At 34.8% G+C, this 15,881-nt stretch overlaps 1 protein-coding gene across 25 annotated transcripts in view; it reads right to left on the reverse strand.

Moving 5' to 3' along the window:
• Positions 1–15,881, reverse strand: part of Mef2 (myocyte enhancer factor 2) — a 337,726-nt gene that overhangs the window by 24,445 nt on the left and 297,400 nt on the right. For all 25 annotated transcript variants that reach the window (XM_073988144.1, XM_073988141.1, XM_073988128.1 and 22 more), the window contains 2 exons: positions 1,450–2,178; positions 777–980 (listed from right to left, as the gene is read on the reverse strand). In XM_073988144.1, the coding sequence (XP_073844245.1) occupies positions 777–980; positions 1,450–1,503 (258 nt within the window). In that variant the 5' untranslated portion in view covers positions 1,504–2,178. The remainder of the gene's footprint in view (positions 1–776; positions 981–1,449; positions 2,179–15,881) is intronic.

The raw sequence follows: 15,881 nt of genomic DNA on the forward strand, positions 1-15,881 counted from the left end.
ACTAAAGTATTCATGTCTACATATTTGAAGCAATTAAATGTGGTCTTCAGCAAATAAAAACACATAACTTCAAAGAAGAAATGAAACGTTTTTTTTAATGTTTGCTAATGTTAGTAGAAGAAGGAGTCCCCATGTTGGGGTCTTCAGCAAATAAAAACACATAACTTCAAAGAAGAAATGAAACGTTTTTTTTAATGTTTGCTAATGTTAGTAGAAGAAGGAGTCCCCATGTAAGTAAGATATTTTCTAATAGTACTTCCATAAATTTGTGTTTAAGGTAATTAGCGTCTTTAGAATTATCAAGAAGATTGATAAGCCACATACTTCATAAAAACCTAAAACAATGTTGTTACGGTCAATATAAAAAGTAAAACCCATGTTGGGCGCCAGTGTGGTCTATTTTAATAATTTAGTTAAAAATTTGTATTAAATGTATTAAGATTCTATACAAAAATACCAAGGAAGGAATGTATATGTTGTATTTGTTTTCTATTTAAAATAAATTATTTTGGTCAATATAAAAAGGAGTCCCCATGTTGGGCGCCAATGTGGTCTATTTTACTAATTGAGTTAAAAATTTGTATTAAATGTATTAAGATTCTATGAAAATTTCCGAGGAAGGAATGTATGTGTTGTATTTGATTTTTTTTTTTTAATTTAATTAATTTAAAATTATTTATTTTAATGATGAGAATCAAAACACTTTCAACAGAAAAGAAACTTTATTTCCTTTAATATATAAAAACACATGCCAGTAATAATTTGACTTCACTTACCTCTATAATATTTTTGTTGGTTAAAGATTCATGTGGTTCATTGTATTCTGTATATTTGAGTAGGACTTTGTCCATATCTGTGCTGGCATATTGATAAAGTTTATTGCTCGATGAAAAGATGATCAATGCAATTTCACAGTCACACAACACCGATAATTCGTAGGCTTTTTTCATGACACCAAATTTGCGTTTGTTAAAGGTAACCTGTAAATGGAAAAAAAGGGAAAATTTTATATTAATTTATAAAAGTAAAGTTGAAAAAATATTACAAAAAATGGTAATAATTTAAACGCCTAAAATAATAAATAGGAAAATAGTTTTTAACATTGAAATCGGATTTTTACAATTTTTTATTATTTTTTTTTTTAAAAATGAAAAATTTTCAAGAAATTATTTGGGAAAAAAGAAACAAATATTATTTGGATAAAAAAATGAAAAACAAAATATAACCTAAAATTGTAGATTTGGAGAGTAAACTCAAACTCTGAATCAGAGCGGGGCCTTTGGAAATATATTATTAGTTCGGCATATGGAAGAAGAGTAATGTATACCTTCTAAATAAATAAGCAGAGTCGAATCTATTTTTTATGTTTTTGTTATAACTTTTTTTTTAATAAAAAACCAAATATATTGCATATAACCTTAAATTTAATAAATTGTTTTCTCAACTTACCTGCCGGTTCCTTTCATCTGTTATACGTGATATTTGAATTTTCTTTCTGCCCATTTTTGCTGTTTGAGATGTTTGTTGTTTTCAAAACCTTAACAATCCGTGATAAATGTTTGGGGATTTTTTCCTTAATTTATGTCTAAGGTGGTGAGTATTTCCAGCGAAAAACCTATTGACTAGGTTTTATTGAATTTCTCTTGTTGCTGTTGTTGAAAATATATTCTTAACAAAAAACCACCGACACACTCAATGTCTTATGTTTTCAAACGAAATATATATGTATGTGTATATTAAAGCTTATTGGTTGGTTGGCTGGTCTTGAAAAAAGAAGTTTATAATCCTTCTCGTTACCGAGCCACAACGAGACGGTAATGTCTTTTTTTGTTTTGTTATAAAATGTTTATAAAAATAACAGATTTGGAATTTTTCAAAAAAATGTTTTTGCTTCTTTATAAATAGAAAATATTCCTTAATTACGTTGATGCTGCTGCGGCGACTGCTACGTTAAAATGGTTTTGAAAAAATTTAAATCTTTTTGCGGCATCATTTATTGTTTCGACGTTCTTAAGTTATTCTGAGTAGCAATTATTTTCATATTTTCCAATGGTTACAGAAGCAGATTTTTTTTTTGAGATGCTGCTTCTTTTTTTTGTTCTTTTAAAAACTGTCTGTGGACGGTATATGTTGTATGGTTACTTAGGCCTTGCAATTTAAAATCCATAAAAAAGTTTCCTGGAAAGAAAAAAAGGAAGAATTATTATTAGAAAGCTTCTTTATGTTTTTGTGGAAATTTTTTCTTAAATAAATATTTCATATATAAATAAAAATTTTCACATATACCAAAATTAAGTGTATTAAATATTTAACATACTATAAATAAAAATCTTTCTACCTTTTAATAATACATTCAAATATTCAAAAAACACCTTACAAAATAAAGCATATTATTAGGCTCAGTACAAAAAATAAATAATATTACTTATACGCATAGTAATTATTAATAATACGCTCACAAGTTTCGCCTTTTAAATTATTAAATAAAATTTTATATATTTTAAATCTCTATTAAATTCCTTTGAGCTCTTGTTTTCCACTTGTCTTTAATATCTATCCATATGTTGGTGTGTGTTGATACTATCACTGTCCTCCTCTTGTTTCATGCATGATTGACTTCAGCATGTGTTTTGTCCTCATAGAATTGATACAAATTTCAAGGTTTATGGTTGAATGAACAAGTTCAATGAACTTTTTTTTTACTTTTCTGCCCACCTCTTACATTCACGCCCTCTCTCACCATAACCCCAGCCACTGAAATATCCAATGTTACTGTTACTTTCTTTATGTTGTCCGCCCTCCCCAACTCCTGAAAGTTTGCTTGACATGCTTTGATTGTCAATAGACAAAAAAAAAAATTATTATTTATTTATATAGAAAATCATTGGTTTGAAAAGGGGGATACAACAACAGGAATAATGTAATTGACATAAATAGGTTATTCCTTATTTAAGTTTATCCAATCACCTATTATCACAAGAATATGTTTTGGATTTTCCAGGGATGTGAGGGTGGTGGCGAGTGTGTGCCATTGTTATCTTTAAAGTTTAATTTACTTGTCTCCAAACGAAGGGTTATTTGGAAGCAGAGAATTATGGTCTTTGAAGGGACGTTTAAATAAATAGAATTTAATATTAAGGAAATTGAAAGGAGTTTCCTTTAAAGTTTTAGAACCATCAACGGAATTATAGGTTTTCTAGGATGTGTAGCAAAAAAAAAAAAAAAAAAGCAACAAAAAGAGTTCTGTGGTTTTCCCAACCAAATTTGTGGGTATGATCACTTGCAAGCGTTCAGTACAATTTATGAATCCAGGTCACTGAGAAAAAAGTTTCAGGATGGGAAAGGAATATTTAGTTCTCTCATATCGTAAAGGGTTTAATTACTTGGGAATCTCCGGTATGTAGACAGACGGTTGATACACATTTTCCAAAATCCAGGAAAATTCTATTATTTTGAGACACAAGCAAGAAACCTCATGCTTGGATTTAAGTCACTCTACACAAACACACATACCATGTTTGGGCTCGTAATGTAACCTGAACAACAATACTGCCACCTATCTGTGAGAACGACATTTGTATTTTCTAAGCAGTGATCCTTGCTGGTAAGATTTTTCCTATAGGTGAACTATTTTCCTAGAATGAAGAAGAAATCAGAACAGCTGAACTGTTTAAGTTCTGAGTTTTGAGCTATTTTATAGACAAAGCAAACACACATATCATATTTGGGTCCGTAAGGTTTACTGAGCGATAATACCGACACCTATCTGTGAGAATGACACTTGCATTTGTAACCCAGGTGTCTTTGCTAGTAATTTCTTTCCTATAGGTGGTGTATTTTCCAAGTCTGGTGTGGTTGATTTCCTAGCCGGCTAAAATCTATGGTCAACATCCAACATGGGAAAAACATATTAGACCAGATTTCTGTTCTACGCCAATTTCTAAAAAAAACTCATGCTTGAATACGAGCTACTCTACAAAAAAGCATTTGGGGTCGTAACGTTTGTTGAGCGATATGCTGATTAAGAGTTCTGAGCTATTTTATAGACAAAGCGAACACACATACCATATTTGGGTCCTAAGGGTTACTGAGCGATAATACCGCCACCTATCTGTGAGAGTGACACATGCATTTGCAATGCAGGTGTCTTTGTTAGTAATTTTTTCCTATAGGTGGCGTATTTTCCTAGTCAGGTGTGGTTGATTTCCTATCCGGCTAAAATCTATGGTCAACATCCAACTTGGGAAAAACAGCTTAGACCAGATTTCTACTCTACACCAATTTCTAGAAAAAAATCTCATGCTTGAATACGAGCTACTCTACACAGAATCATGCGTATTTGGGCTCGTAACGTTTGTTGATTAAGGCTTTTGAGCTATTCTATATACAAAGCAAGCACACATATACCATATTTTTGTGTCCTAAGTTTACTGAGCGATAATACCGCCACCTATCTGTGAGAGTGGCACTTGCATTTGTATTCCAGGTGTCTTTGCTAGTAATTTTTTCCTATAGGTGGGGTATTTTTCTAGTCTGGTGTGGTTGATTTTCCATCTGGCTAAAATCTATGGTCAACATCGAGGAGCTTCTAGAAAAAAATCTCATGCTTGAATACGAGCTACTCTACACAAAAGCATGCCTTTTTGGGCTCGTAACGTTTGTTAAGCGATATCCTGATTAAGAGTTTTGAGCTATTCTATACACAAAGGAAGCCACACATACCATATTTGGGTCCGTAAGGTTTACTGAGCGATAATACCGCCACCTATCTGTGAGAGCAAAACTTGAATTTGTAATCCAGGTGTCTTTGCTAGTAATTTATTTCCTATAGGTGGCATATTTTCCTAGTCTGGTGTGGTTGATTTCCCATCTGGCTAAAATCTGTGGTCAACATCCAACATGGGAAAATCAGCTTAGACCAGATTTCTACTCTACGCCAATTTCTAGAAAAAAAACTCATGCTTGAATATGAGCTAATCTACACAAAAGCATGCCTATTTGGGCTCGTAACGTTTGTTGAGCGATATGCTGATTAACAGTTTTGAGCTATTCTATACACCAAGCAATCCACACATACCATATTTGGACCCGTAAGGTTTACTGAGCGATAATATCGCCACCTATCGCTGAGAGTGACACATGCATTTGCAATGCAGGTGTCTTTGCTAGTAATTTTTTTCCTATAGGTGGCGTATTTTCCTAGTCTGGTGTGGTTGATTTCCTATCCGGCTAAAATCTATGGTCATCATACAACATGGGAAAAGCAGCTTAGACAGATTTCTACTCTACGTAAATTTGTAGAAAAAAATCTCAAGCATGAATATGAGCTACTCTACACATAAGCATGCCTATTTAGGCTCGTAACGTTTGTTAAGCGATATGCTGATTAAGAGTTTTGAGCTATTCTATACACAAACCCGTAAGGCTTACTGAGCGATAATATCGCCACCTATCTGTGAGAGTGACACTTGAATTTGTAATCCATGTGTCTTTGCTAGTAATTTCTTTCCTATAGGTGGCGTATTTTCCTAGTCTGGTGTGGTTGATTTCCTATCTGGCTAAAATCTATGGTCAACATCCAACATGGGAAAAGCAGCTTAGACCAGATTTCTACTCTACGCCAATTTCAAAAAAAAAACTCATGCTTGAATACGAGCTTATCTACACAAAAGCATGCCTATGTGGGCTCGTAACGTTTGTTGAGCGATAGTACTGTCACCTATTTGTGAGAGTAGCATTTAACAATGACCTGGTCTTTGCTAACAAATTTCCCCAATAGGTGGCGTATTTCCCTTAACTGATGAGGTCAACAAAGTCGAAATGCTTTATCTGGGTGTCGATATGTTGATAAGGAGTTTAAGTTAGCTTAAATTGGTTTAAATTTGTGAAATGTTAGGAGCACAAGAAGGCATACAAGACGAAATATGCCAACTATAGAGGCATTGATTTTCTATCCCTCTCGATGGCCAATGAAATAATTGCGGCTTAAAAATGCCGAATTACACCCTTTAAAACCACATAGACCAGATCTTTGCTCTACGCCAAATTCTAGAAAAATTTCATTCAGGAATTTGAGCTAGCAAAGCAAACATTTATGGTTGTAACATTCGCTAAGCGATAATATCGCCACCTATGTGTGATAATGACACGTGCGTTTCCAATGAAGTGGTCTTTGCTGGTAATTTGTTGCAAAATACATTCACTGATCGACATTACAAATCACCTATCTGTGGGAGTGGCACTTTCAATGCCTTTCAATGCCCTATCGTATCTATCGTTCTCAGAGATAGATGTCAGCATCATATTCTTACAATGGCGTTGTTCAATCAAAGATGTATAATACCAAAGATATATAATATAATAAGATGGTAATTGTTTTGCATTGCTACTATACATCGGCGGATGGCGCTGGCGGTCTAACATAATGTGATGTTACAATATTGTGACATGAAATTATGTTATATTTAACATTGTTCACATTGGTGTACTCTTTTGTTTCTGTTAATTGTCTGTTATACATAAACGCCCTCTATACTTGAATATTAAAATTGAACTCCATTGTGCATGATGTCCAATCTTTATCATTGTAAGTCTTTGTTAAGATTTAAATACACCTCTGTAAAACATATTTAATACTACTAATGTAAGCAACTGTGTACTACTAAATTTATCAAGCAATACTAGATGACAATATCGCTTCTTACAAGTAGAAGCTAAACAGAACGAAAATCTTCGAACTATCGAAGTAGGTGGCTATTGTGAATGAAGAGTAGACAATTAATTGTCTACCTCCAATGACATTCCCAGATTAATTTTTACAGTTCAAAGCATTTCGAATAGATTTGAGAGTAAATCATAGTGGTTAGCAAAAGACCAGCGAAATAGCTAGTTCGTAACTTGTAACCCGGACAATAAGGAGGTCATTATTTTCATGTGTTTAAAAGTTGTGTTGAAAATTCGATGGCGATTCTATAGCTATGATCCACTGTAATAAATACATATAAACATGTTTAAAGAGAGAGCAATATACCACGTATTATTTGAAATATTTATTTGATTTTGCCCAAAAAAGAACTCCTGTTGCGAATAATTTCCTTTACACGTGCTGCTTCAAAGAAACAATGAAAAAATAAAAGCTTTCAATTGGCACACACACATAATCTTACATGGACACAAACCGAAAAAGTTTCTATACCTAAAACAAAAAAAAAAGAAAAGAAGAAAAGAATGATTACCTAAATCACTTAAAGGCATTCCATACTTCTTGAACTTTTACTTTTTTCTATGGCAATATGTTTTTTCTGTGTTTTGTTTTTGGCAAATATTTGCCAGACTTCTTTCTTCCTCTTCTCAAAAAGAAGAAAACCTGAAATGGTTTCATTGCTAACAAATATAATGAGTGTGTAGGGAAACTTTGACAAGCTTCCTTCTTTTGTGTGTTTCGCAATTTTTCTTTTTGTTGGAATTTGCTCTTTGCTAAGGGTTACTCAGAGGGAAAATTCTATTAGTGTTCCTGTTGCTGAGTGGCAATGGGTTTTTTTCTTGGCGTACATTTCCTAATAGTAGTGGTAGTGGTGTTGGTGCCAGGATACAAGAGGGATATCAATGCCATGGCAAGTATAAAAATGGTTTTTTTTTTCTCCCTCTCTGTCTCTTTCTCTATAGCTACGACCTATGAAAACATGTTCCTTATTGAACATGCAAATATTCTGGCTTAATTTGTGATTTTTCTTTGGTTTATTAAAGTGGTGGATTTGAATTGAGAAGTATATATCTTTTAAAATATTTTCAAGTTTTTATAGAATAGGTCAGTAAATATGTAGAATATTTTTATTTTATGCGTAATTACGGGCATTCGATCGAGTATTTGCTCGTGAATGAAAAAATCGAACTATGGAAACCTATGTGTTCTTCAAAGAACATTAAGAAGGTAGATGGTAAAAATGTGTTTATTTCAAAGCAAAAACTAAAAACCAAAATTATTAATGAAACAATATAAATATTTGTTGAATTCGTTGAACAATACTTTGGGTAATAATTTCGGAATGAAGTTGTACTAGAAAAATGTACGAAATTATTTATTTTGTAAAACTTTTTGTCATAGTTGTAACAGATTGCTAATGCATCTACCTTAGTCAAAGGTCAGACTAGATAGGTTTCGTTAAAAAAAGTTGCGTTAAATTAGGTGTTCTACAATCGTCCTCTCCAATACTGCAATTTTATGATTTTACACTAGTGTAAATGTCAATTGTGTAATTAAACGCAACTTTTTTCACGAAACCTCTCTAGTCTGACCATCGACTTAGTAAATGCATGTACTTTAGTATAGATATGTAGACGAAAAGGGAATTGGATTGGTCACACCCTCAGAAAGAATGAGAAGAGTATCGCAAAAAATGAATCGCCAAGGATGCAGGAAGCCAGGCCGACCGAAGATGACGTGGGCAGAACAATCTTAAAAGTACTAGAAAACATAAATAAATCCTATGATGATATTAAAATGATATGTAATGGCAGGATAGGTTGGGATAATCTTGTAGAATCACTATATTCCCAAGTGGAATAAATATAGGAAACAAGTAAGAACGGCATTAACTTTGGCCGGGAAGAAATAGGCCATAAATAACAAATTTCAGTCATTTCGGTGGGATATTGTCGTCACAACCTTCAGAATTACGAAAATCGGAAGGTACCGTCTATGGCGACTACATATATGAAAGCGTGGACCGGTATCGAAAAATTTCTGGGGTAAAGTTTTATACCCCTATCGAAGACTCAATACCAAATTTCAGCAATTTCGGAGCAATATCGAGGCCACAACCTGCAAAAAACCGAAAATCGGGAGGTTTTGTTCTATGGGGCTATATGGAGGTGTAGACCTATACCGACAAATTTCATATATAAAGTTTTGTACCCCCAAACGAAGACTAAATACCTAAGTTTAACCATTTCGGTGGAATATTGATGTCACAAACTTCAAAATACCGCAATTCCGGAGGTACCGTTCTATTGGGGCTATATGAAGGTCTGGACCTATACAGACAAATTTCATGTAGAAAGTTGTATACCTACAACGAAGACTATATACCAAATTTTAGCCCTTTCGGTGGATTATTGTGGCCACAATCTTCAAAATACCGAAAATCGGGAGGTACCGTTCTTTGGGGGCTATATGAAGGAGTGGGCCTATGCTGAAAAAATTCTAGGGGAAAGTTTTATACCCCCAACGAAGAATAAGTACCAATTTTCAGCCATTTCGGAGGAATATTGATGCCACAAACTTCAAAATACCCCAAATCCGGGGGTACCGTTCTATGGGGGCTATATGAAGGCATGGACCTATGCCGACAAAATTCTAGGGGAAAGTTGTATAACCACAACGAAGACTAAATACCAAATTTTAGCCATTTCGGAGGAATATTGAGGCCACAAACTTCAAAATACCGCAAATCCGGAGGTTCCCTTCTATGGGGGCTATATGAAGGCGTGGACCTATATCGACAAAATTCATATGGAAAGTTTTATACCCCCAACGAAGAATAAGTACCAATTTTCTGCCATTTTGGTGTGACAATGAAGCAAACACATTCAAAATACCAAAAATCGGGTGGCACCGTTCTATGGGGGCTCTATCAAAACGTGGACCGATATAGCCCATTTGCAATACCAAACATCCTAGGAGTAATAGAAACTTCTATACCAAATTACAAAGCTCTATCTTGAAAATTGCGAGCTATATCTTGATTTCAACAGACGGAGGGAGGGACATGGTTATATCGAATTAGAATTTGACCCTGATCAATAATATACATTAGGGTTATGGCTTTTTTACAACCTCACATCCCTGTATCATAGCGTGATGAGTTTCTACATAAGATTACATAAAATCATAATTATAAAGTGATTCGATAAAAAATGCTTCCGCACAAAAAGCTTGTAAGGTTTTTATTTGTCAGAACTTTTGAGGTCACTATAAGCAAATATTTAACTGAAAGCAAGGTATAGGGGCACACGACATATCCATTGGTTTCTCACTATTTTGTCGTCATATTATTACATATATATCATTTTATATTATATATAAAATAATTTCATATATCAAAAAAATAAATAAACGTTTTTTTTGTTAATTTTCTCGTTTAGAGTTAAGCTTGATGATCGGAAATTATTTGCAAGTAAAAAAGGAAAGCCAAACAGGCTGAGCCCGGCTGGGATGTGAACCCACGTCCTTGAAAACAAAAAAAGCGTTTGTCGTAAAGAAAATACATTTCAGCTGCCAAATATCCGCGTAAATGTATAAAACACATTTGCTTTTGAAAAACGAAAAGTTCTAGGACAGAGAAGCCACTACATAGTCGATACGTCCGAAGATCTGCTTTACCACCAGTGAAACCAGGTAACGTAATTTTGTGACTATGTGGGTTCGAGTCCTTGGCTTTTCAAAAAAAAAAAAAAATTATAAGTGGTTTGTGCGGAACCTTTTTTAAAATGGAATGAATGTTATTTTAGGCATTAGTAGGCAAAAGTTTATTCATTCTCACTACAGGAAATCATTTTGGAGGAAAATGTCAGAAAGTCATAACCCTAATATACATATATTATTCTGAAAGTATATTCACCGCGGGAGAGTAAAAAAAGCTCACGGGGAATTTACGTTCAGAATAAGGCTGAATATATCACCGCAAAGACAAGTAAAACCCCTCGAAATTGTGTATGGAACCAATTATTGTATGTAGTTATGAATGTACTAGAGTTGGACAATCTAGTTCTCGGAGAGCATCGATCTTTGTAGTTCCCTTTCCCAAAAGGAACTAATTCCTCAATATAGTTCCACAATACCAAATAGTTCCGAGACCGATATAGTTCAGTGAGTTTTTTCTCTTTCATCGTCCTTTTTGTTGCCTTCGATCCAAATAGTTCCGAAACTGAAATAGTTCAACGAATCTTTCTCTTTTATCGGTTCATTTTTTGGTTTCATCGTTTGGTGGATGAATTGACATACAAATAAATAAATTGCAGCGACAGCATCCGAATAATGAACGAGAAAGAACGAAGAAAGTGTGGAATTAAAGGCAGGAGAATGGAAGGAACTATATGAACTAAAGGAACAACATGAACGCAAGAGGTGGAAATAGTTCCAAAAGTTCCTCGTCCAGAATACTTCCTTGGAACTAGTACGTTTCGGAACTACACAACTCTAGTATGTACTATGAATGTGTAGTGGTAACAAATAACTATTGCTACCTCTTTAAAGCCGCTAATAAGTCGTATGCCCAATTAGTTTCCAGACTCTTCTCCCTGTCCCAGAGAAAAAATTTAAACAACTTGTCAAAACGATTTTTTTTCTATTTTATATTATTCTTTGGCTTATTTTGTTGTTGTCTTATTAAAAAAACAAAACTAAATTATTGTAAAAATATTTAAACAAGAAAATAAAACAAACATAAATACCTATTAACATGTGTAAGACCTAAACGTGTCACAAATGGTGGTTTATTCATTGCAAACCACTAATTATACGAAGGGAAAAATACAAACAATTTACATACATATTTTAAAATGCCAAGAAAAACAACTAAACTAAATATTTATTGATTTTATCTAATTTATTTGCCATTAAAAAGGGTTCGCTTAAAGGACATGTTTAATTTTAAATGAAGACTTAAAGAAATAATTTGATGTCTTATCCTTTAGCTATACCCTGAGACTTGTTACTTCCTATCCTTTTAAGGTACCAACAAATAGTTCGCTTGATTGTCCCTTAACGGATAACTAACTACCTGACTAAGTTTATGGTTGTTGAATAAATTATAACAAACACATGGTGATACATACTTCCGAATTCACAATATATACCTTCACACTAATACATATGTATGTATGTATGTATGTATGTATATATGCACATTTACAAACGCATTGTGCTTCCTGCTCTTGAAACGTAAGTAAGTTTATAATACGTTAATTTACGTCAAGGTGAAGGTTGTTTGATATTTGTTGTAGCAATTTTGTTTTCCTTAGGGACACAGTGTTTTGCAAAGGATATTTAATATTTATTTAATTTTAAATAATAATTTTTTAAATAAATTTATAACCAAATTCAACATTGAAATATGTGTAAAATATTATTGCCTAAAAATATGCTATAAACAAAAGACAAATTTTTAGCCAATACCTCAACCATTGAAGCTACGCTAAGATCAGTTGGGATTCGCTAACTAATGTTATCGGGACGAGGAGTGCCTTGATTAAGCATTTGGGCCAGTTGAGTGGAATATGCTGTGGCTATCTGTTGTGATTGCAGCTTACCGATGTCAAACTTCCGTGTTGTGCCTGTTCACACTTTGAAGCTACGCTAAGATCAGTTGGGATTCGCTAACTAGCTAACGAGAGACTTGCCCATAATTTCTTTTTTTATTAACGACGAAAAATCGGTAAAACTAAAAATACAATTTTATGAATGAAAAGTTTAAATTCAAATTGGCAGCACTGTCGCAATTGATTTGACTTTAACGACTACTTGAGTTTGATCGTTAACCCAGCGATAATTGTCATTAAAAATTCAAAATGTTGCTTTTTGAATTTTGTCGGTATCCAGAAACAGGGTTACAACTTCCACTAACTAAAGTTGTCGCTAAGACCTTACTTACTTACTTAGCTGGCCCATTACAGAACATTTGTTCCATAGACCGAACTAAGAAAAGATCTCCAATTCTCTCTGTTTCGTGTTTCGCTTTTTGGAATACCGCGCCTTGTCATCTCATCATCCACTTGTTTGCGCCATCTATTCTTTGGCCTGCCAATTCTGCGTGCACCGCCATGCGGCTTGAATTTATACGCCTTTCTAGCGGGTTCATCATCGCTCATTCTTATGATATGGCCTAGCCAACGCAATCGCTGCATCTCGATACGTTTAACAATATTGATGTCGTTGTACAGCAGATACAGCTCGTGGTTCATGCGACGTCGATATTAATCGTCAACGCAGATTGGTCCGTAGATCTTTCGAAGAATTTTTCTCTCTAACACGCCAAGCACTGCCTTATCTGCTTGCGCAAGTACCCAGGCTTCGGAACCATACATCAGCACGGGTAGTATCAGTGTTTTGTATAGTGTTATTTTTGTTTGACGAGTTGTGGCTTTGTTTTTAAAGTGCTTACTTAAGCCAAAGTAGCATCTGTTGGCCAATACAATTCTTCTGGGGTCGTTTGTTGTGTTTACGGTGGTGCCGAGGTATACGAAGTCTTTTACTACTTCAATATTATAGGAACCAACTTCCACAGTTGGTCCTATCTCAATGGACGCATTGCGCGTCGACACCATCAGCTTAGTCTTCTCGCCGTTTACCGCCAGACCCACTTTAGCAGATTCTCCTTCGACCTTCATAAAGGTATAGGTTACTTCTTTTACTGATCGTCCCATGATGTCTATATCATCAGCATAAGCAAGTAACATGTGGCTATTGGTGTAGATTGTGCCACTTCTTTTGACGTTTGCCTCTCGTATAACCTTTTCTAGCAGAATGTTGAAAAGGTCACACGAAAGGCTGTCTCCTTGCCTGAAACCTATTTTGGTACAAAACTCCTCGGAGAGGTTCTTTCTTATTTTAACTGAAGATCTTGTGTCAGTTAGAGTCATTTTACAAAGCCGAATGAGCTTTGCGGGGATACCAAATTCAGACATTGCTTGGAATACCTTTGAACGTAGCGGGCTGTCGAAGGCTGCTTTATAATCGACAAAAAGGTGGTAGGTGTCGATCTGCATCTCTTGGGTCTTCTCCAGGATTTGGCGCAGGGTAAATATCTGGTCAATGGTGGACTTGCCAGGTCTAAAGCCGCATTGGTATGGTCCAATTATCTCGTTGACCATGGGCTTTAGTATGCGATAGGGAGAAGACTTATGCCCCTGTAGTTGGAGCATAAAGTCTTATCGCCCTTCTTATGGACGGGTCATTATTCTTCAGCCGGTTTGCTGCTGTCTTTACCTCATCTTGGCCAGGTGGTATACATTCAATACCGTCTTCTTGGATTGTATCTGTGGTATCTTCGTCGACTCCGCTACTATTGGATACCAACAGTTTGGAAAAATGCTGTTTCCATATCCTTAGCACACTATCTGTATCAGTTACCAGATTACCTTGCTGGTCTCTACAGGAGGATGTGCCAGTTCCAAAGCCATCTGTTTGATGTTTCACTCTTTGGTAGAATTTTCGGACTTCATTCTGTCTCCTGTACATCTCGATTTGTTCACACTCCCGCTTTTCCATCTATCTCTCTTTTTCCTGCGGAAAAGACGTTTCTCCTCTCTCCTTTTCTCCCGATACCTCTCTCGTGCGCTACTCGTTGCTACTGATTGTAAAGTAGCCCTATATGCCGCATTTTTCTCTTCGGTAGCAGCACGACACTCCTGGTCATACCATGAATTCCTTGGTGAAGGTCACTGGTATCCAAGTACTGATTTTGCGGCTTTTTGCATGGAGTGGGCAATGTTTTGCCATTGTCCTGATATGTTATCGGGACGAGGAGTGCTTTGATTAAGCATTTGGGCCAGTTGAGTGGAATATGCTGTGGCTATCTGTTGTGATTGCAGCTTACCGATGTCAAACTTCCGTGTTGTGTCTGTTCGCACTTTGTTTGCTATGTTTAAGCGGGCGCGTACCTTTGCTGCAACAAGGTAGTGGTCCGAATCAATGTTTGCGCCTCGGAACGATCGTACATCCAACACGCTCGATGAATGTCTTCCATCTATCTTCCATCTATCACAACGTGATCAATTTGATTTCTTGTTCTTTGATCTGGCGACAGCCAGGTGCCCTTATGTATATCGCTAAGACCTACCGATCAAAAATGTCGTCAACTTTTATTTAGATTTTTTTATTCACAAGTTTGCGTTGCAAATCTTAAAAAAAAATCCACGCCTTTTGTAATCTTTGGTAGCTTCTAAAAATCTTTAAAAAATCCACGCCTTTTGTAATCTTTGGTAGCTTCTAAAAATCTTTAAAAAATCCACGCCTTTTGTAATCTTTGGTAGCTTCTAAAAATCTTTAAAAAATCCACGCCTTTTGTAATCTTTGGTAGCTTCTAAAAATCTTTAAAAAATCCACGCCTTTTGTAATCTTTGGTAGCTTCTAAAAATCTTTAAAAAATCCACGCCTTTTGTAATCTTTGGTAGCTTCTAAAAATCTTTAAAAAATCCACGCCTTTTGTAATCTTTGGTAGCTTCTAAAAATCTTTAAAAAATCCACGCCTTTTGTAATCTTTGGTAGCTTCTAAAAATCTTTAAAAAATCCACGCCTTTTGTAATCTTTGGTAGCTTCTAAAAATCTTTAAAAAATCCACGCCTTTTGTAATCTTTGGTAGCTTCTAAAAATCTTTAAAAAATCCACGCCTTTTGTAATCTTTGGTAGCTTCTAAAAATCTTTAAAAAATCCACGCCTTTTGTAATCTTTGGTAGCTTCTAAAAATCTTTAAAAAATCCACGCCTTTTGTAATCTTTGGTAGCTTCTAAAAATCTTTAAAAAATCCACGCCTTTTGTAATCTTTGGTAGCTTCTAAAAATCTTTAAAAAATCCACGCCTTTTGTAATCTTTGGTAGCTTCTAAAAATCTTTAAAAAATCCACGCCTTTTGTAATCTTTGGTAGCTTCTAAAAATCTTTAAAAAATCCACGCCTTTTGTAATCTTTGGTAGCTTCTAAAAATCTTTAAAAAATCCACGCCTTTTGTAATCTTTGGTAGCTTCTAAAAATCTTTAAAAAATCCACGCCTTTTGTAATCTTTGGTAGCTTCTAAAAATCTTTAAAAAATCCACGCCTTTTGTAATCTTTGGTAGCTTCTAAAAATCTTTAAAAAATCCACGCCTTTTGTAATCTTTGGTAGCTTCT

Source organism: Musca autumnalis, unplaced genomic scaffold (assembly GCF_047663935.1).
Source record: "Musca autumnalis isolate F117 unplaced genomic scaffold, ASM4766393v1 scaffold_5, whole genome shotgun sequence".
Classification (NCBI taxonomy): Eukaryota; Metazoa; Arthropoda; class Insecta; order Diptera; family Muscidae; genus Musca; species Musca autumnalis.